General features: G+C 40.9%; 1 protein-coding gene across 1 annotated transcript in view; it reads right to left on the bottom strand.

The window, feature by feature from the left end:
- Positions 1–287: 287 nt before the first annotated feature.
- The window catches only part of LOC136676871 (SET-binding protein-like), a 51,314-nt gene continuing 28,049 nt past the window's right edge, over positions 288–23,552 (bottom strand). Inside the window, exons 3-4 of the mRNA XM_066654139.1 lie at positions 9,568–12,898; positions 288–4,278 (exon numbers count right to left, since the gene is read on the bottom strand). Of these exons, the coding sequence (XP_066510236.1) occupies positions 3,779–4,278; positions 9,568–12,898 (3,831 nt within the window). The 3' untranslated portion in view covers positions 288–3,778. The remainder of the gene's footprint in view (positions 4,279–9,567; positions 12,899–23,552) is intronic.

Here is a 23,552-nt window from a genome sequence, read left to right as displayed (position 1 = left end):
ACTGTGATAAGTTCTTGCACATTGATCCATTTTAAAATACTATCAAAAATACAGGTAACACTTGACATGTTACATGACGCCTACTTACATCTATCTTTACAACTCACATAAACATCAGTAATGTGTTACTTCATCAAGTGCCAAAGTTAATAATATAATCCAGACAACCAAGGATATCTTTATATTGCTCGCTCCTGAGTAGCAGCTTCGCCGTAATAAATGAATCTAACAAGAAAAACAGCAAGATTCATATATTTGATAAATTCATTTTTTATTTTTTTTGCACAATGAATGACATGAACAAGATCAAGTGTATTTAAGTGCTCAATACTGCACTGAGATGGTTGCACAAAAAGAAGAGCTTAAAAGAGAAATAATAATAATAATAATAATAAAAAAAACAAAAATACCTACAAGATCAGGAACGGCAAATATGACCAAACACATGCGAGCGTAAATGTATGTACATATGTACAGTGCAGTATACTTCTTTTTTAAATGTGTATTCACAGGTACACAAAAACATGAGGGTGTATACCTACATACACTTTATGTACAATGCATAAGCTTGCGTTTCTCAATATTTATTCTTTCTATATATGTCCATTATTTGCTGTTCTTTATTATTCATACAATTTACAAAAATGCTTTATGAATTAAAAACCATTTCTTAAAAAAACTTATCAAACAATGTATAAGATCTTCTCCAAATTGAAATTCAATATTTGACTTTTTCAAAATTTGTGTGCATACAATCAATCGGTTAGGGCATGCAGGTTCAGGAAACATCAAAGGATTATCAAAATGGTTGTAGTACCCATAAAAAGCAAAATATGCTGAAATTGACTCTTGTGCCCTTATTCTGTATATTACCCTTCAATAATACTTCATCTGCACTGGAACTGCTGTGATAGCTTAATACAGACATTATGGTAATATTGGGATGGAACTGACATTCTCTTAAATGATCACCACTTGAGTAAACCCTTCGTATCAAGTTGGACCATATTTACATGACACAGATCAGCATTTGATGAGTTACTATCATTGTTTAAGAGCCAGAATCTAAGACGGAAAATAAAAACAAACTACACCTTAACTTCACAAGGCACCATATTATTAGCTGGTAGAGAAAATATATCTGGTGGGTTTTTTATTTATTTTTAAAAGCCAAAAATTATGAGCTGCCAAATACCTTGCTATTAACATCTCCTTTGATAAACCGAAGATCAATGACACCACTTAGGAATACTGCTACTGAATACAATTTGGTTTGAACTGCGAAATGTAGGTCCATTTTCAGTAGGTTCAGCCACTGAATGATGGATATCTTTATTTTTGGCGATGTCTCCAGGTGGTTTGCAATGCCGGTCCCCAATGGAGACATGCTGAAATGTCCAATTTAATGCTGCAGGCAGAAGGACATAGCTGCCAGCCAATAAGGAGCAGCTCTGTTGGCTCTAATGCACCACAAGTCATGACCAGACTGAATGTCCTGGTTTAAAATCCGTAGTCTCTGACAGTGGGTTCTGTATTCTGGATTTATTTTTAGGCAGTTCTAAGTAGATTAAGCACAGTTAGTCCACATGGTCAGTTGTTCAATAACAGACAGGTTATTCTACTATTTACAGGGGGTTATTTGTCAGATTTAACATAATGATTAAGGCTCAGCTGCGCACTGGCTGATCTGTCTGCCTTATGCAGTGATACGAATTGCAAAAAATGATAGTCACTACGGAAAACAAAATGAAAAAACTATTACATTTGATTATTTCCTTAGAAATAGTTCGATATTTCAATAATCCCTGTCCAACAGATTTTTACCAGGAAAGAAAGCTTTAAGAATTACTTCACATTAAAAAGCCATTACTTTGTCAATTAGCAGGTTTAACCCTGATGCATAGTAAATAAGAATGAACATGTCACAACAACCTCTATGTGGTGCTAAAGCGTGCAATGATCTTATTTGAATTGTCACAAGCACGGTTTGGTCTTGTTCATTAGAATTGTGCATTTCAGTTTACGCACTGATCCACCAGAACACTGAGGAAAACCATTTGTTTTTGATTCTGATTCACATAAATACAGGAGCAGATCATCTGATCCGCATGCTCCATTTTGTTGTCGCGCAAGTGCATCTAAACAACGACAGCTCTATTGACCAGGAGAGACAGCAGGCATATGTACATTCATGACCATGTATGTATACGTAGAATATATGTATATATGTTATATGTTAAGCACAATTTCTTGCCATTCATAGTTTCCAGTACCTGAAATGTTATGGACTTATTGACAACATAAGGCACATATATGAAACAACTGAGAAATAAACCACAAATGAAGAGCATTCTGTATTACAACCAGTTGAATGTACATTTCGAAAAGAGCTTAGAACAACTACACTGAAGCCTGATTTCAGATGCTAACCTGGGAAGAACCCAGATATTTTCCTATGCAGCTTTCTGTACTGTATGCAGTAGTGACATCTACGTCTCAGATCCACACATATCGTCCTTTATGCCATTTACAAGCATCTAACCAAAACCCACCTATAATATGAAATACAACTTGACAGAAACTTTGGTTGTATGAATATCTAATACTGACAGGTATCGACTTATTATTACTTTATTAGTAAGAGCAGGCACATTCTCAAATAGACTCTGGGAAAGGCAACTCAGTTACTCTGTGTGTATTTTTTTTTTTATTCTTTTCTTTTTTTTTAGTAACTGATTGAGAAATCACGCAACTGATATTACTAAAATATTTTCCAGATACTGTTGGTTATTTAAACAAAAATAATCACTGTGACATTGTTTAGTACTTAGACCCATCTTCAAAGCAATGGAGACTGGATTAAGTGCTGTGTTGGTCTTAAATGCGAGAAAAAGGTTTTTCATGTACACCATGATGAACGGCGTATATCTACAGCTACGGTTTCTGAAGGTTTGACTCTACACTCTGTCGTCTAATACAATCCTTCAATCTGTGATGCATCCACTTCGTTATGATTTGATTAATAAATACTGTATGGTTTTTTTTCTCTCCATTTGAACACAAGCTTTTGTATGTCACATCTATTTCTAGTATTTGGTTAAAAACATTATTTGAATATTGTACAGTTTTCTATTTGATATGATGACAGTACAGGTAACTCTAAAATACTTTCACTTTGAAATGTTTGTAGAATACGTTCCTATGTACAGTCAAACTATAGCCATCCAAGACAGTTTTAAGAAGGGTCTCATTCAAGGGTATTGCCTTTAGTTCATGCCCGGAACAAACCTGAGCGCAGGCAAGCGTATGTGTGTTTATATATATGTGTATGTCTAAAAGTTATTGTTGACCAATCTCGTCACATTGGTCAAGTACTGTGCTTTGACTTGAGAGAACCGAAAAAAGGCAAAGAAACCCCAAAAAAGTGCACAGTACTGTATTAAAAGTTCATTTACACTTGCTGGTAAGAGTACAGCTGAAGCCGTAGTTTCAACATCCTTTGAGTTATGGACTTTGGGAGAATAAAAAGCTTAATATCAAGCAACAATGTCTCCATGAGAGAAAACATAATAATAATAATAAAATTAATAATAATAAAAAATTTCGATGATGGCATATACAAAAAAAAAAAAAGTGGGGCACTTTAGACCACATTCATAATCAGAATCCTCAGAGAATGCCCATGAAGAGTAGTTCAGCCGTCAAACTGAACACCTAGAAATTATCCAAAGGTGGGGAGTGCAAGTTGAACTCACAGTGCACTATTCCGAAAACTGTTTTAATGATCTGGCTCCTCTCTTCTGCTCCCTCTGGCCCTTCGTGCTGGCCGCTGGGGGAGGTCCTCTACCTGTGCCTTGGGCCAGGGCTTGGACCCCTGCGGGGCCTGTGGTTTGGGCTGTGCCCGGGCTTGGTGGACCACTGCTTCAATGGCGTCAGTGATGGAGTCATGGTTGGAGAACTCCAGCTGGGCAGGCACCAGGCCGCTGTGGAGACTCCTCTTGCTGGGAAGGTCCACACACTTCTCCAGTATGGGCATCTGAGCCAAGAAGCCGTCATCTGTGGGCAGCGGCTGCTTCCGGGGTCTCCCCCTTCGCCGCTTCACCACGTTGTTGCCAGTCTTAGCCTGCCGCTGAAGCCGCTTGACCTTAAGAATTTTGTTGACGTGGTCCAGGCTTCTCTTGCTGGTGAGGATCTTGGAGAAGGTGTGCATTCTCTGCATCTCGCTCTGCATCACCTCCATATCTTTGTGTTTGTACTTTTTCTTGTAGGAGCCAAGGTCTGTTTAAGAAAAACACAAATAGGCAAGGGTTAGAAAGCACAATATATCAACTATTGTTTAAAATAATCTTTAAACCAGTGATGCATCCTTTATTATTTGCAGATCCTTTGTCAGAAAAATAACAGCACAAAGCCAAGACAACAAACAGTAGGCCACAGCATACAATGCAGATGCCTGTTTAAACAAATGCTTTTAACCTGAGTTAAAAATTATCATCTGTTTCTTCAATCTTATAAACCTATTATTTTCAGGAGTACTATTGCAAACTCAACTTTCTCAAATGTGTTGCAATAACAAGCACAGCAGTCAACGTTAAGACAAACTCATGCAGTATTCAATGATTTAACATTCATGTGTCAACACTGTAATCTGCATTGACACATGTAAATAACTTTAATACACACAAGTCTGATGCTGATCTACACTTCTATATATCACAGTATGACAAGCCTTCAGACTGCAGTTCCTTTACGAGCCTCTATCTAAATGAGTAGACTAAAAGACACGCTCAAATAATGTCCCCTGAGAAAAAAGAATTATGGTGCTATAGAGCACTTAACACTTGACTTGTGCATAACTACATCCATGCGTTTAATTAGCGCATGTGGTACCATTGCTCTTATCCCTCTCTCTGTGCACGCAGCCAGCATTCATCCCTGTGTTGAAGAGACGGCTCTGGAAGTGTGAGTAATAAACTAGGAGGCTTTAGATACATCAGTGATTAATTTACTGCCTCTTCTCTTCGCGTCAGAGCACTGGAAGGAAGCCCAGAGTGGAGGAAATGTTGGGTTTCTGGCAGCCTTGTCTGAAATGAGTTCAGACAGCCTAAAGCTGCCTAAAATGTGTGTTCCGCATCAAAAAAAACTCTCCTGCACCCCTCAAGTCTCTGGAGAAATCGCTTGTTTTCTTGCTCCTTCTCACTGATTGCCACTCCATCTGGTTAGGTCTCCAAGAAATAACAGAATTGGAAGATTTTCTGCCAGTGGTTTGTTTGACGGGAATCACAGGCAAATCTATTTATTTCCAAATGTCACGATGGAGAAAACAGAAAAATGAATAACTAAAAAATGTATATATGTATGCAATGTAGAAAAATACTGCAACAAATATTTTGACCTTGTACAATAAACTGTTATATCGAATTCATTTAGCAAAATAATAAAGCCTTCTTTCTGGGTCACTAAGTAAGTTTGCAGCAGCTGCTCATTTGGTTTCAATAAAGTAATATGCAGCCAGCCTCTGGCCCTGGTTTATCAAACCTCTGTGAGTCTCTCTGAGTGCCAACAAATCATGAGAAAAAAAACCCCAAAACATTAGTTTTCAAAGGGAGCGTCACAACTCATTTATCCCCTGAAACCTCTACCTGCATCCTGCACACACTGTTTTCATTAGAGCAAACCAATTTATAGCCTCGCCCTACTGCAGTCCTCACAGCTCTGCTCTCCACACACTGGCATCCATGCACTTCCTATCACCACAGCAACAGAATTCCACTGTTTTAAAAATGCAAAAGAAATAGAAAATGTAATGTAGAATATGAATTTGATCAGGAAAAGCATTTTTTTTATTTTCCAGAAGGAAAGTGAACACTTGGCAGCAATTGCAACAGTGACTAATTAGTTTAATTTATTTTTTTTTTTTCTGTAGACTAAACTGGAATGTTATTAACATCTGGTGCTGTGTTAAATGGCTAGAGGTTTAGAGAAATATAGCTGATGAACAGCCTGAGAAAACCTGCTTGGTATGAAAATGTACTGCATAAAGTATTAGGAAAAATTCTTAAATTCTTGTCCATGGAAATCAGGGAGCATGAAGTTAAAAGAGCAAGCAGGCTCTGGCTAAAGAGGGTTTAGTGTACTGAAAGATCTTTACACTGAGCACTCCATCAAACGCTCAATCCAGACCATATGTGCACAATGCTGCACCATGCACTGCAAGGCTACTTTAGAGAGCTCGCCGAAGGGTCACACTTGTTACAGAAAGATTTAGATTCCTACATCCACTCACAGTCCTTAACCAGAAAACCTAACTTTCAATTGTAAGGCTTTTGGAACTTAACATATGCACAAATACTGAATTTCATGTTTATAAATACAGTGAAACCTTTGCTTTCGAGTGAATCAACTTACAAATTTTCCGAGATACGAGCCGTCGCTCGGTTGATTTTTTGCTTTAAGATGCGAGCCGAGATCTGAGTTACGATCAAGTGAGCTTACGCCACCCACCAGTAGGTAGCCCAGCGAGTGTTCAGTTCACTTGGTTATCTTGCTGTACATCTCTGACATATCGCTGTTTATTTGCAGCATTGTAGCATCAAGTGCGTAGCGAGTAAGTTAAGCTAAGCGATTCAGCGCACAAAAAGAAACAACTCCCCCTTAACCTCCTCTGCCAGTCTCCTCCACCTCCACCAGTGTCTTCATCTGATCTTCAAGGTAAACACACTTAATAGAACCAGATTATTTCTTTACATTCTCTTTTATTATGTATTACTATTTTCATAAAGTATTTGTTATTTATAAACAACATTTTTCTTATTTAAAAACATGTAATAAATAAAGTGTTGTGGTTTTTGGGGGGCTGGAATTAATAGTATTTCAATTCATTTTAATGGGGGAAATTGTATGTGATTATACGAGCAAATTGAGTTATGAGCTCGGTCACAGAACGCATTAAACTCACAAGTCAAGGTATTACTGTATAATATCTATAAAAATCTTATGCTAGTAATTACAGTGCCCAATGATTCCGGGTAGGCTCCGGACCCACCATGACCCTGAACAGGATTGTTACAAGCAATGAATAAATTAATAGTAATTACAAGGCGACAATATAATTTAAGTAATTAATAACCTTGCATTGACAGAAGCAGCCTTATAATAAAGTGACAGAGATTAAATGTTATTAAAAAAAGAGAACATTTATAGAGATCCTCCTCAAGAGCCATATGTGTGTGTGTGTGTATATAATATATATATATATATATATATATATATATATATATATATATATATATATATACATATATACATATTAATCCTAATGAAGATTTTGATGTCCTGAAACTTGATTGATGATTTTCATAATTATCCTAAAAATATACAAGAGTTAATAAAATATTAAAAGTCATGTTTGGTAATGTGAAATATTAAAGTATCAAAAGCAAAAATAAAAGTAATTATATCTACTGTAATATGAATTTACGTTTGACAGTAATCCCTCGCTACATCGCAGTTCATCTTTCGCAGATTTGCTACTTCACGGGTTTTTTCAAGGAGGCTTATGGCCGCTATATCACGGATATTGAGGGAAAATCTAGGACAACCGTGAAAGATGAATAGCCAAAATATTTCATTAAATCCATTAAAATTTCATTAAATTCTTTTATGTATCATTTACAAGTATTTCTTACGTACAGTACATGTATTGTTCATGTCCACACCCGAGTGAAATTTACTTACGCTAAATCACAGCTTAGGAATTACTCTATTAAAGAAACTGGTAGGATATCACATGTAGTTCCAGCTGAAAAACATTATAGAATGACTGTTTAATGCAAAGGGTTGTCACGCCCTCATCCTGTCATGTCTGTTTTCCCGACCATGTGCTCGTTCTCAGCACATGGCTCTTTGTTGATGCCCTAGTCCCGCCTTTGTTCCGCCTCCTTGTCCGTCCTCCTCATTATCTGTCCAGGTGTATTTAAGTTCCCTTGTGTCTCTCCTGTTTGTCGAACATTTCACCTTTGTTTGTTCCCAAGTCATGTCGTGTTGTTTATCTCCTGCTTCTAGTCAGGTCGTTATTGTTTCCTAGTTTTGTCATTTTGTGTATTTCCTGATCCTAGTCATATCGTGTTGTTTCTTCCCATTCCAAGTCATGTCGTTTTGTTTAAAATCCTAGTCTTGTTGTTTCCACTGTTGCCTGTCTTTGTTTTGTTATATCTTTTGTTAAATTAAACTGTGTTTAAGCAAGTGCGTTCGCCTCCGTCAGTCCGCCCCGCGAGTCCCTGACAAGGGTGGGTTGTTAACAGTAACGGAGGGTTTTGAAAGTCCAAATACTCGATAAATACATAAAAAAATATCTTTCCTCTACTTTGCGGAACTTTGTTTTTCGCGGGTGGTCTTGGAACCAAAAATGAGGGGATCACTCTAATGCAAGTATTAATTTATAATTAATCAATGCATGTCTCTTGTTTGCCTTCAAATAAAGGGCAACTTAATGATACACGCAAGCACGTGACGTAACTTCATGGGATTATAATTCTGAGGTTTGACAAGGTAAATATATTTGTCTATGTTTGAACTACAGAATACCCACTAAATACGAGTGCTGCCTCTTTACTCTCGCATTAAAATACACTCCAGAAACAGACAATATTTGACTACAACATTGATTCTCCTGTAATTTAGGTTTAGTCATAAACACACATACTAATAAACTGAACAGTCTTCCTAAGCAATGTGCAGTAATATCATAAAACTGTGGCAAAAACATCTGAAAAACTGAAAATCACTGGCAACATCAGACACAATTTTGCGCAACTAATTTACCGCCAAGCTTCACTTAGTGTGACACATTTCAAACCAGACAGTTCATGGCCAAAATATTTAATAAGCTGCTATATTAAGTTATTTTACCAAAACATACTTTCTCTAAACCTGATCTGGAACCTAACTGGATGTATGCTTTTGCATGATATGTATCACTGTGCTGTATTTTAATGATGACATCCAAGGTTTTTGAAGCATAGCATTAATTCATGAAGGTAGATGGTAGTATGGGTTAGGCAGTATGTGACTCATCCTCTTCTTTTCCCCAAGGAGCAAAAATGTAATCTAACTGAGCCTTGGGCTTGCAATTCCCCTCCACTGGAGTAGACTGGATTCATTAAACTGTTGGCTGCTGGCCAGCTCTTTTAACACAGGGAGGTTTTTTTTATTGCATGTCAGTAGAAAATAAATCAAAATGTGTGAATAATATATCTCTAAGAAAACCATTGGCAAGCAACAGAGGTGAAAAGGGAGGAAAAAGAATGTTGTGAATTATAGTTGTCTCCATCCATGCCTTATGCCTGCCTCGCCAGATGTTCTGACTAGAAAACAATAGTGCTCAAATGAGCATATTTGTTTATCATTTAGTAAAATAGTACAGGATGCTGCTTTGTGAGACCCACCACAAAGCTTCAAATTTGTGATTAAACTGTGCTTTTATTATTTGCCAAACTGAGTATTTCACACACTTTATTTAAAATTGTCCATACTTTCTTCCTAATGGAGCTACAGAGATGTTCTGACCTGCTATAGCTGTGCTGTTGCTGCGCTGGTAAATCTGTTTTGCTCGTCCTCCTCTGTCGTTCTGGAAAGATGCCATGCTTCCCTCACTGTAAGTTGCAAACTCCTCCAAGCTATGCCTCCGACTGCAGATGCTCGGACCCTCCTCTCGTAAGTGCTGCCCCTTGAAAGAGTCCAGCGGCCGGTCTTGGCTGGCTCGCAGACGCTCGTGTGATTGTGTAGTGCAGATGTTCAGGAAGTTGTTCAGCGGCTCTCCTCGAGCACGTTTACAGTGCTGCGAGTCGGATAAGGACAATGATGACAGTGTGTCTACTTCAAAGTAATTCCTGGAGGTCTTGCATGAAGTATCTGCACTATGCTGGCTCCTCTGCTTGTCCTTTAGTTTAGACAGAGGTAGCGCTCCGCTGAAGAGTCCACCTAGATTTTCCCGCTGTGGGACCACGTGCTGCTCCTCCTTATGTTTGTGCTTATGCTTGTGTTTGCGTTTGTGGAGGCAGACGTTCGCTAAACAGCTGCTTGACGTGTGATGAGTGTCGCCCATCCTGGGAGATGGCATCTCGTGGGGCATGCTCTTTGTCCTATGCCTGCTAGCAGCAGAGAGGCTAGAGAGCCCACCAGAGTGGAACTTGGGCGGAGGAACTGGTGGACGCATTATATGAGAGCCTGAAGACCCAAGCGCATGGGACAGGTATAAAGGAGGTGGATACTGCCCGTAATAGCCCATGTTCATCATACTTGTGGCAAGAGGCATGGATGTGTAAGGCATTGCGTAGGGTGCATAGTAATTGCCACTGGGCACTGGGTAGCCAAACCCTTGAATGAAAGGCATCTTTGTTATTGGTTCATTTGATTTGGCTGGCCTGCCACGCCTCCTTTTGGATTTCTCAGAACTTCTTCGAAGATAGTGTACAGGATCATAAGGGTAGTAGGGCAAAGGGTAATAATGGTCAAAGTTCAGGCGGAAAATGCTGGGGTAAGAGTTCTCGTGGTAAAACTTGTAGCTGCGGTGGGAGATTCGGAAGACCTGGAACTTGCTAATGAGCTCCTCAAGGTCAGCCAGGAACTGGAGGTCATCCCGACTCGGGAGGCTCTTCCGCTTCCGTCGATGTTTCTGCTTTTTAAGGCTTTCTTGAGTGAGAAAATTCTCCATTGCAACAGTGGTAGCATGCTTCTGATAGTGCCCTCTACTTGTTTTACTTGTGGCTTCTAGCGTGGCAGCTTCGGCAGCTTCAAAACTACAGAGATCAAAGGAGTACCTCCTGCGAGAAGCTGGACCTTTTTCAGCCTGGTCTGATGTGCTGTTGTTGTCCGTGCCAATACCACTATCACTTGGGATTGTCTCTTCGCTGTGGGACTCACTAACGGGAGACAAGGTGACCTCTTTGATGGAGGCCACTTCTGAAAGATGGGATGGTGAGTTGGCCATAAGTCTTGGAGGAGAAAGCTTCCAATTACTACTGAGCAAACCCTTCTGCGTTTTTGTGGGCAATGCACTGATAGGCTGTAGATTTGGCATGGTCTTCAGGTCGTGCTGGCTGGTTTCCGCGGTGACATGGTGTGCCACCCCACCTGCTAAAGATTGAGCAGATAGAGACTGCATGACCCTGGGAGAAGGCATTCTGGTTGTGAGTGATGGATTAGAAGGCACTAGAAGGTTTTCAAACGGACTTGAAACAGGCAATGAGTGCTCATCACTGGCTTTGTGCTCATCTTGCTGGGCCTGCAGCTCAGCTCTGGGCTTCCTCCCCCGTTTTTTGCCTATATAAATAGTCCCGCGTTTGCTGACGTTGATTTGCTTGCCTAGACGGGCCTCGATTGTCGATGCCACAGTTGACATGGTACTAGAACCTGGAACACTGGACCTCATAGCCAAATTGCCACTACTAGAAGAGGACAAAAGCTCATTCAAAATGCTTTGCATTTTAACTACTTTAATTTTCTTTGCTGTTCTCTTTTTAAGGACACCACAGATCTGCCCTGTCTTCTTGAGTTTCAATTGTTGTGCAGTAGGGGATTTGTTTAAGGCCAAATGCACAAATTTTGATAAATTATGCTTCTTTCTCCTCCTCTTTGAAGTATTTGATGAGTCTTGGGCGATGGGACTAACAGGACTGGTTGCAGTTCCCTCATGAATTGTTTCTACAGTAAGCAGAGGCTGTTTTTTGGGCCTTCCCCGTTTCTTCTTTACGGGGGTGATGACTGTTAGACTGTTTGTGTTGGTGTATAGTGGGCTGGATGGCGTAATAGGGAAAGCAGAGGGTGGCTCTTCAATTGGCATCACTGGATTAATTTCTTTATGTGGAGCAGAGCTCTTAGATTTCAAATAACACCATCTGTCCTTTACCTTGTTTTGCCTCCCTTCTACTTCCTTTTCTGCATCAGTCATTGATCTTGGTCTCCCGACTAGACTCCTATACCTATTCTCAGACATCTCCACATTTGTTACTGCTGTTGCATTCTCCTCCCCTGGCTTCAGTGAATCCATTCCAAATGGCTTTGTAGTACTAATTTCCATTTTGTTTGACACTTTAGGCTTCGCTGCACTTTGGTCACACTTATCTTTCATTTCTACTGTCTGTGTTGCTTGTGTGTCCTCTAAAGTGTTGCTATCCTCAGTTAATCTTCTGTTTTTCTTCTTTTTGATTTTGGGTTCATCTGTATGATGTGGAACACAAATTGGCATTGTTTTGGCCTCATCCTCTGCCTTTTTTGTTGTTTTTTCTGCTTCTTCTTTCTGAACATCACTTTTATCAGTGTTGTACAGTAATCTATTCTTAGAATTTTCTGGAACAGGGATTTCACTCTCCTTGTCAATCTTTTTGACCCACGGCAGATCTCCATTATGGGTGGTCAGAGCCCTCAAAGCATCCCTCCTGCCGTACTTCCGTTTGATGTTCCCAAAAACCTGCTCAGTGACCTCCTGCAAACCTTTCTCTTTACTGAAGGAAGAGTACAGTAATGGATTTGGGTCTGTTGGTGGAATCATTGATAAATCAGCTGGCGAAGAAGCCTGTGTATCCGAACCTGGACAAGTCATTCCGGGGGCAAAGATACTTCCAGATGAACCCTCATTGACCTTTTTAGCCTGGGTCTTAGAGAAGGGGGTGTTGACCTCTGACAGAAGGCCTTTATTAATGCATGTTGATTCTTGTTTTGATTGTGGATCTCTCCCTTGGTCCCCTAGGGACGCTGACTCTCTTAATATTGGCTTTGTCCAATCCAGCTGGTGAATGTCATTGTTTTTGGGCTCATGCTTTGGTCTTGTGCTCTCCCCGAGGACATCCATCATGTTGTTGTCATTTTGAGCCATTAGTCTGTAAGGCCTCTCATAGGTCTGCAAAAAAAAAGAGAGATACATTTTCAGTGAAGACGGTATATAATGCTAAATTAATTTTAACTATCCTCATTCTTTTACAAAGGAAAATGCCATTAATACATGAACAGCACAACTGTACAACTTATGCAGAGATATTCAAGTTCCACTGCCAAAACCAACACCAAAATCTTTCTTGCTATTGATAACAGCTTTTGCATTACTGCCAAGTTCTCAGTTAGTGACACACCTAAAGAAAAGCATATAAATCCTATGCACCATTGTGCAATACTTTGAGCCTCTGTGGTTTGGTCTGTTAGAAATAAGGTATTGCAAGATCAGCATCTTGATATGAGGATATGTTCTGTAAAGCCATCCTGTTTTCAAAGCCAACAGCTACAGGCGGTGATGAAGTTTAACCACAGTTTTGTTTTTCAGCAGGTCAACTTCCATTTTACTGTGCTGCAGCTGAGACCGAAGCAGTCTGTACTGTGGTTACAGATTAGCTTACATCTGGAGCCACACTGTTTTCAACAGTCTCTCAGGATCCTTTCAAAACATCGCCAAACAAATAGCATGTTATCTACACAACATTTAGAAGTGTCACTTGCAGGGTACACTTCATGATGGGAGTTAACCAAGGAGGTATGGAAATGATAGTAGCAGAAAAATAAACGCTTAAAATGAAAGTCTCTCTCTCTCGCATTCTTCTGTTACAAACAGTGCCACAAAGGGCCTTTTATACTGTGAAGGTACACATCGCGAGTTAAAATCTTTGGCGCCGTCACTTGCGGCGTGACTCAGATTACAACACTGGAGGATCATTTAGTATACTGGAGTCTGGTTTGTTTCAGCCCCTGCACAGTAAATGAAAAGATTTCTGACTTAAGCCAAATGAATGTGCCAAGAGACTTTAGCAGAGTGAAATAATGTCTGTTTATATAAGTGCTCTTGAGAGTTGACAACCTGGAGCGGTGAAGGCACTGTCTCCTAATAACAAAGCGAAAGTGGGCAGAACAATGTAAACAAGAGAGAAAAGATACTCAAACACAACTGTATCCTTTGGTGTTTGTGTAGTACACTCAGTGTTTGTGGTGCAGCCATTGGCAGGAAAAAATATAAAAATAATACAAACAAAAAAACTGAATGTGTATGAATAACGTGCGTGTCCTCTTTCATGCTGATTTGAAAGAAAATACCAGTGCAACTGTTTTGACAGGTCGAATTACCACAAGCAACTTGGCAGCCCATCTGAAACCCTACAGAAAACCGTATTTCCTGAGTAGTCAACCTCTCGCACTATCTGCAACTACTTTTCTCTGCCCTTCCTCCCATTTGTAATCAGCACGCAGCAACTCATCATCCCCCCCCCCACCCCCCCCCCTCAAGAAAGCACAGGCAAGACTTTTATCTACCCTATGCAGCCTGGGCAATCACGCTTGGTTATTATAAAATAGCTCAGCATTCTATGGAAGGTGTTCAAGAATGAGTTTTGTGTGTGTGTGTTTTCAGAAATCATCCTTCAGCCTAATCCTCTCCAATATCATTCAATCAGTAGCTTTTAATTAAAAGGGAGCATGCATTAACGGTGGTTCACCCCTCTGCCAGCCTTGTCCTTTTTATTTCCTCCATCTGTGAGAAACTGCATCACCTTTCAAATTCTTAATCCTGTAATCCTGGGAGGAATTTGAGGTCTCCCCTGGCCCACAGGATACAGTCTCTGCTGCAGCATGCCAAGTCTCTTGGTCGCCCTTTAATTTGCCTAAATGGCATTATATTCCTACCAACCACCCCCCCCCACCCCCCGGTTACCACAGCAATATCACAAGGATTGCATAACCTCTGTGCTGAAGATGTAAGGCTATTATTCAAGTCCATTAAAACTGTATCAATGTGAAGAGTGTGACAGGAGAGGAAGAACAACAGATTTCTCAAAGCCAGTTGCACTCATCCTTATTATCTTCCCATGCTATTCCTTTCCTCTTACTGACAATATCCTTTTAATTCATAATCTGACACTGATATGACACACAGATAGAGTGCCTGCTGAATAGCCGAACTGTGTGATGGAAAATTAATAATCTAAAAAAGAGCACAGCTTTCTTAGGTTACTGGCCCAATAAATTAGACATGGGAAAGAAATGTTTTTCTAAAACATTATCACTCATAACCACTGTCTGCCGCTATACTGCAGCATATTTAGGACTGTGATAGGCCTGCTCAATCACAGCCTCGATGATCTACAGACTGTGTCAGAAAGATGACACCCAATGTCTCACCGGCAAGGTAGTGCAGAACCCCTGGCCGTCATAAATGACTTGTGTCTTCTAATGAGCACTTCCTATCTGCTGCAAACAGAATGGCAGTCCTGGCAGGGCTGCTGGGCAGTTTGGCTCAGTGGGTTCCAAAAATCCTGGTGGCCCTCCACTGCTCTCAAAAGCCCAGAACTCAGGAAGACGAGTCAGACGCGGAAGAGATAAACAGACAGGGAGAAGGCAGCAGAGATTAAGGTCGTCTCACATGATAAGCCTGCGTTTGGCATACTGCTGTTCCCTCTGCCCCCCACCCCCTCCCCCAACTTCCATTTCTTGTCAGTTCGTGTTGTTCTATTTACCCTGCACCTACCATGTCATCTCCACTTCCCCACCCTTCAATGCAATGGTAAGGGGCCAGCCGAAGCCTCATCGGCCTTTTGTGTGTGTGGTAACTAAGGGATACCATGAGTCAGAGCCATCCGAAATAGGCAATCACTGCAGCCCTGCCTGACTGATAGCTGTGCCTTCCACCTTAATCTTGCCTATCTATGAGCATGTACTCTCTAGTTTGTATTTTAGACTGACAGGAGAGCAGTACATAAGTCAAATGAGCACAACCTGGCATCCCGTTAGTGCCCAAGTTGTACTCATAGTAACAATATGGAGAAGCCAATAAACAGAGATGTTTGTGCTAGAGCTGCTAGCACGACACAGAAACTAAACGCAAGGGTTTCCTATGAATGTGCTTTATGCATTAAATTATCCAATAACATCAGATCATCAATATCAGATTTTGGTAAAAATCCAATCAATGTGTTTACATGCACTTGGGAAGTCAGATAATGGGAAAACTCAGAGTTTACAATGAGTTCCACAATAATATGCATTCTGCTTTGCAACAGCCAATAACATCACAGACATTCATTCATTCATTCAATCATTTATTGTCTGTAACCGCTTATTCAGCTCAGGTTCACGGTGGGTCTGGAGCCTACCTGGTATCACTGGGCACCGGGCAGGAACACATTATGTAGGTGGTGCCAGTCCTTCACAAGGTGGCACACACTCACACCTGTGGAGACTTTTAAGTCACCTATCCAGTAGTGTGTTTTCGGAGTAGTGTGTAGGAGGAAACCAGAGCACCCAGAGGAAACCCACGCGGACACGGGGAGAACACACAAACTCCTCACAGACAGTCAGGAGACAGGTCTCTTGAGCCATGTGACAGAGACACTACCTGCTGTGCAGCTGTACCATCCTATATCACAGACAGATATGACATTAACTTTTTTGTGGGTTTTTGTAAACATGGACCCATAGCAAATATGGATCTTCTTTTGAATGATTTCTAATATTGCGCATTGCTGCCCTTCTCTCAGCTTTCTCTGCACTGCTGCTGAGACAGAGACAAGCTTTTTTAAACGAGTGTCTGATCTTGGACATAGCGTGTGTCTCTCTCCATTACAGACAGAGGCCGAGTTGCTGGATGCGTTTTCGCAGTAAGGACTGGTGGGAGTGAGTGTTACTTAATGTGAATGAATTTTCTGATAATGAATGATGAGGAGAACTTCAGAATATGTGTCGGAGACAGCTCTGAGCTCTTAAACTGATTTCTTAATCTGAGTTCCAGACCTTACTCCGATCTCAGAAATCAGAGTATGCCGATTACATGACAATGTGTATAATCACATAACTGCAGAAATCGAATTAAAACAAATTATTAAGTGCATGTAAATGCACTCTTTGCGCTAATGTACACGGTTGTGGGCTGGCTGTTTTCAGGCCACACAGCAGTGTTTCTTGAAGCCACAGGGCTAATTGGTTGCATTACAGCATTTGTAAGGCAGTGTCTGGTAACAGTTTGAGAGAGTACTGTGGTGAAAGCCAGTGCTGACTTGTACAATAGCCCTTACACTGCAGCGGCCTCATGGCCTTCAGTAATATGACGCTGAAATGAAGACAACACACACCTGGATAGGGTGTCATTCACCTGATATGGCAATGCTAGCTCTTGTTACCTCAGGCAATTTTAATCCATTTCAGGACCCAGACTAAAAGCCAAACAGTTTAAACGGGAAGGATCAATGTGGAAATGAAGCTACATCCTAATTGTGATATCTAGTGACACAGACCAAATACTGCAGACGCAAAGCTTTTATAAAGCTTTTAAGCTAAACATACTAACATCCTGTATAAATTCGTAGAGATTATGTAATGCAAAATACATTAGAACATCTTGATTTTAATCAAAAGACTAATAACTCTATTGAAATAAACAAACACAGATTAAATTCCCTGCCTCTGTGACATTTTACAGCCAGCATCAATATATCTCAACTGCATTTTCAGTTTTCAGTTATATTTCAAGTAAGGCTTTCCCCTTACTGACTCCATATGGGCTGCAAAATGTACTTGATTAACCAGGAGTACAGGGACTTAAAAGGGTCTTTCAAGCTTCCTATTAAAGATGATCTGACAGCCGTGACATATGCAAGCTGTTTGGCCGTTGTTGTGGCCTAACAAAAGTCATATTAAGATTATCAGTTATTAATGTAGTCTGCTCTTCTCTATGCCAGAATACATGTGCTTGCTGTTCACAGAATCCTTAGTTGTTTTAGGAAAAGAAAAACAGGATTGGAGTCAGCCTTTGGTTGGTCAGATCAACTTGTTTACATCAAAAGCGTTAACACAAATGGAACTCTACCACAATCAGCAGGTTACACCCTACTAACATTAATCACGTTATGTGCCATGATCTATTTGACGAACAAAACAATTAACAATGAACTGTTTCAGTTAGGAGAAATCCTGCTCTCTGAGTCTAATGCCGCTTTTAATCATCCGTTTGATTGATTTGAAGGGAGGGTCAAACGCAAACGAGCCCTCATTGTTCACCACCTCCAGCCCCCGCGCCACACTTCATTCAGCTCCTAATACTATTAGCCTCCGTAATCACTGCAATTGGCTTTAAAGTTCCACTCACGCTGGGTGTTTGTTGGTGTCGGGACTAATTAATTATGAGCTGCCCCACCAGGCCCTCCAAACTCATCCGTCCTGTCTGAAGCGAATGATTAACCGACTGTGGGCAGGAACCACGGAGCTCCATCGCCCACACTGACATGTGGCAGGCGAGACTGTACAGCTGAGCTTTGAGGAGATAGTACAGGAAAGCATTCTGACCACCATTTTTCCTGTGCGCATCCCCCTGATTATGCAACCTGCATCATTGAGGCTGTTCGTGTGAGAGCTCATTCGGTTTCGACACGTGCAAGTTCCTCTTCTCCCAAATGGAGGCACATCTGGATGATGGCTGTTGGAAGGCAGAGAATAAAAAAAAGGAGGCTGTGTCCATAAACCACATTAAAAATGTCTGAACGGAGAGCTAAGGAAATGTAAAGCTTTTGCTCCAACAATGAGCCTGGCATAAACAAAATGGAGCACCCAATTTGTACCAGGGAGGCTGCATGAATACGTGCACAGATAATAAAACATTTGTGGCACTGGTGTGCCTGAAAGGAAACAGCAGCGCTCTGATGCCAGGTTGCCATGTGGCAGAGAGGCAGACACAAGCAAAGATGCCATGTTTCCTAGAAGAGCTTCATTGTTTTAATGATTCTTTCTCGAGACATTAACAGCGTATAATTCCATTTTGGTTTGAGAGCAAATCTCGAGAAATCGTACAAGAGTTGACTGTTTTGTATACAGTCCTTGTTAGATAATCACAGTCTGCATAGTGTGAGTCCCAATAGAGACACATCAGATGTTCATTGCCCATTCAAACCCATTCATTCTGGATTAGTCAGAATTAGCACTTGCTTATTCTGATGTCTCCATTGTTTTTCCCCAAAAATCATTCATTTTTTTTGTGCGGCACACAAAAAGACAAACATGTCATGCACTCTGAATTCTACTTTCAAACCACAGCTGAAAACACCTCCATCCCAGACATGGAGATCAATCCATTGTATAAGTCAACCCAAATCTAATACATCGTCCACCCAGTCAAGGCAGACACTTTGCAATTTAGCTAGGAAGCACCGCCTATGAGTGTTATAGGTTATTACCTTTTTTCTGAAATATTGATTATATGATTATCACATAATGAGGCACAGGACCAGCTTCCAATATTAATTAATGGTAACTGTATTCTAAAAACCACATGTAGCTCTGTTAACATCCAGTGATTCTCTATTTACTTTTCATTGGACACTGAAATGCTGAAAAATAAAAGCTACAAGCAAAAGAGAAAAACGTGTACTAAGCATAAATTAGAATATATATATATATATATATATATATATATATATATATATATATGCTCTGAGTACTGCTAGTCCTGCTGTGAAGTTAACTGTTCAAATCATACATATGAATTGTGTTTATTTTTTCAAAACTCCCCATTCACCCCATCGGCCTGTCTCTCTGACGGCCTGGTGAACCACAAAAATGTGGTGGCTGGAAATGAGGTATATGGGAACGGAGAAAGAGGTTTCAAACAAAACTAGGTTTCAAAATAAAAAAAGTGTTTCAGTTCCAAGGTAATTGTAAAACATGATTACATTTGCTGAAACAGGACAGGGATGGAAAGCTACTTGAGAGGAGTTCATGAATGTATTAAATGCAAAAGCATGCCTTTCTCAGTAGTCAGCAGGGGTCATTAGCCCCAGTCAAACACTTAAGTGATGTATATTTTAAGATTGTAGCTGTGAGATTTATATTCCTGTCCACACATAACATCAGTTATCTTAAATATGAAATACATAACATGATGCAATAAGTGACAACTTTTCTAAACTCTAGGAATAGTTGTCCTAATATTTCACCAAAATAAATGATTAAAAAAAAATGTTTTTGTCAGATACATCAACTGCCCACTTGTTTATTAGAAGCCTGGTGTCCTATTCTATTAATCATCAAACTTGTTTTACAAATGACTTCCCCATTGGGTTGTAATCTTCCCTAATTGCTGTTCCTAAATGAGTACTCTGCTCTTATCAAAAACGAAACCTGATATTTCAAGATGTATGAGGTGATCACAGTCAAACATTCCGCTCTGACCTTCAGAGCACAGACAGAATGACCTTTTCTTTTTACTCACTGTGTGCTTCTCCTTTTGCATGATGTCAAGGCTCACTTTGCGACACGTGGTCAACGACCTTCCACATACCAAAGAACGCCTTAAGTCAAGCATTCCACTACAGGGCCAGACAGGTTGCAATTCATCAACTTCCCTAAGCCCCTAAACCTCTAAACATGAAGCATTCCCTCATTTGGCGTTTTCAGTGTTTAAAGAATGTGTGGTGCGTGCATGTCTGTGTTATTGTCGGGCTGGGGGAGGGAGAGACTTGGCATTTATTTTGGATCAGGAAATCTCAGCCTGGGCTGGGTTGGTAGCACAAATGCTAAAAGCCCATTCCTGGAATATGAGATATACCTTCTGGCAGATCTTAAACAACTTGTGCCCTTAACACTTAAAACAATAACGAATCTACACAATTTCTCCTTTAGTCCAACATCATTAACCAAAGATCTGTCGGATGTCTGGCATCTACCAAATAGTGGAGGCCTACATCATTAACTTCATGCAAACTGCATGACAGTCATGAAATATTTGCCTGAAACTGTACGAAGTGATATAATGTCACATTTTCTTGGGGAAAAAATGGCAGAAAAAATTGGACTCCTAATGTTTTTAGCCATTTAATATTTATTTTTGTAGATATCAGTATGTCATGGGGTAAAGCTACATGTGTAAATATACTTAAGGCATGATCTCAGTGATGTCGCTGCCTTTATTTTGAATCATAAATAATACATAATTTCTTTGATATTACCATTACAGCCTCCAGACAACAGAGACATAAAAGAGCCCAAAAGGACAGTTAGATATAGGAGTACCACCCCAGAGATAGGTATCTATGATTAGATGAAGGCTGCTCTACTTGGATACTTTCAGGAATTCAGGAATAATATGAATTTAGGGATGATTCAGCCTGTTGCAAATAAATGTTTAGCAGAACCAAATAATCGGTGTGAAAAATGCTATTGAAGCAAAACCGTCTAATTTACAAATTAAATCCTTAATGACTCACTGCATTCTCCAACTAGTTTTTGGCAGACGTCTTGTTTGGTAGGCAGAACTCTGGACTGGATTCTGTGGTTGCAAACTGGAAATCAGGGAAATTCTCTTATGAAAAAGAAACTTATGTCTACTGCCTTAAACGTACCATCCATGTTTCCCTGTGCTCTTTCTTTAGTCCTCTCAGATTCTCTCTCTGTCTTAGCAAACACAAAAACGTACACACAAACTGCCCTTCAAATAGTACTCTGCAGCTCTTTATTTGGCAAGATGCCTGGTGGCTTGAGTGTTTCATTTTTCCCTGTGTATAGGTCTGGGCAGATGTCCAGGAAGGCCTCAACACAAAGAGAGAGAGAGGGAGAGAGAAAGAAAGAGAGAGGGGGGGGGCAGAGAGAGAGAGAGAGAGAGAGAGAGAGGGAGAGGGGGAGACAGAAGGAGGAAGGGATGAAAGCAGAGAGAAAGAGAGAGGAGAGAGGGAGGGAAGCAGAAAGAGGAGGGGGAAGGGATGGAAAGCAGAGAGAGAGAGAGAGAGAGAGAGAGAGAGAGAGAGAGGGAGGGAGGGAGGGAAAGGGAGAGGCAGGGACGCTGCCCCTCCAAAAAACCTAGCTTCCCTGTCATAAACGTTTCCCTCCAAAAACACAAGCGTGATTGATATAATCCTCACACGGTTTCCTCAGCTTTGAGACAACACTCACCCTTACCCCCTTTACCCCTTTTTTTTTCTGCCCCAGCACGTCCTGGCCCTGCCCTCGTGCAACCTTCTCCACCTCAGCCCCTGGCCCCTTTTCTTTTTCTCTCCCTTTCCCTTTTTTTCCGTAGAGGACCACCCTCCCCTGTGGGAACAACGTTCAGCAGCTCCCCCTCCTTTGCTGCCCCCCGTCCACAGACCCCCTCTGGTTCCATTGAGCTCCGAGCTCCCTTCTCTGATCTGGCCCGGCTTTGTGTGACCGGCTGACAGGTCCAGAGCAAACAAACAAAATGAACACTAACACTCCTTTGTGCGCGCTTCCCGACGAGCAGCACTTAAGGGGAATGGAGGGGGTGGGGAGCTGAGATGGGGGGTTTGAGAAGGCCAGCAACAAGAGAACCGGGGGGTTGGTAATGGGGAAACTGTGGTCTTTCTTGATTCTCAAGCCACTTGCTCCCACTCCCCCTCCCAGTCTTTTCTGAGAGTCTCCCCTCCCATAAGCTCCGGCGAGAATAAAGAGGCCCATTGAGTGGGCCGGCGAGCTTCAGCGTCTTAAGGTGTGCCTGGCCTGGTGTGTGTGTGTGTGTGTGTCTAGGCAATGATGATGGTGGTGGTGCTGGCCCTATAGTGGGCCTCTCAGGCCAGTAGTCTATTCAGCAGACCACACCTCCACAGGCCAACAGGCTTCTCCATTCAGCACCTCTCCAGACGCACACTCTTTCATTCAAAAGCTGCCCACAGGAGTGAGATGTTTCATGGGTCAGGGGGCTTGTCGCATCGTAACAGGTTCATTTCTGAAGATCCACTATCTGATGACACAGTAAAATATGGTCATATAGTGTAGTATGAAGGCGTGGGACTAGCTGCCCCCATCGCATTAAAATCACATACCTTCCAACTGCTGCCCACATTTATCTCAATTTTGCACGCCAGGGAGGGATAATGTGCTTTGGACTGAAGGTAAAGTTAGACTAGCTCATGTAAGCTTGAAAGCTAACTCGTCTTTCTGCTACTGTGAGTAGCTGGTGGTGTTATATTGACTAAAATAATGTTCCTATGTGTTGTTCTTTTCCAAGGTCTGTGAATTTCACGTCCTTTAACATTCAGATGCATTTTTCATCAATCACATTCTACTTGTGTTTAGCTTCACAAAGCTAGCAATTGATCTGTTGGGAGAATTTTCACTACAGTGGTGCAAAGACAGAAAAATACAGTTTTTTTGCCAAACATTATGAACGTTATGAAGGACATCTAGATCCTGAAAGGGCTTTGACCTTTTCCTGCCACAGGCAAACAGTCAGGTAACAACATAACTTTTTTTGAAGCTTTGTCAGAAATGATTCACTGCAAACGCCTGTGTGACACTCATTCACAGAACACCATACGGTTTGTTTTCAGTTTTTTTCATGTATCCTGTCTGCCTGTTCAAATTTGTGATTCTGTGTTAATTTGTCTGTTACAGTTTCTCAAAGCATAGTAATAGTACTACTAATTAACAAAAACCATATCTGGGACACAGATAACAAAACACCATTATCTACGTTCTCCTGCTGAATTTACCATAAACAACAAGGTCAGTTCTCGTTCACAAACTACTGACAGATGTCTGAATCAGAGTCACATTTGGAGCACATATTAAGGGGACTGTTAGAC

Source organism: Hoplias malabaricus, chromosome X2 (genome assembly GCF_029633855.1).
Source record: "Hoplias malabaricus isolate fHopMal1 chromosome X2, fHopMal1.hap1, whole genome shotgun sequence".
NCBI classification, from domain to species: domain Eukaryota; kingdom Metazoa; phylum Chordata; class Actinopteri; order Characiformes; family Erythrinidae; genus Hoplias; species Hoplias malabaricus.
Note: the sequence above shows the minus strand (reverse complement) of the source record. Positions and strands in the feature narration are given on the sequence as shown.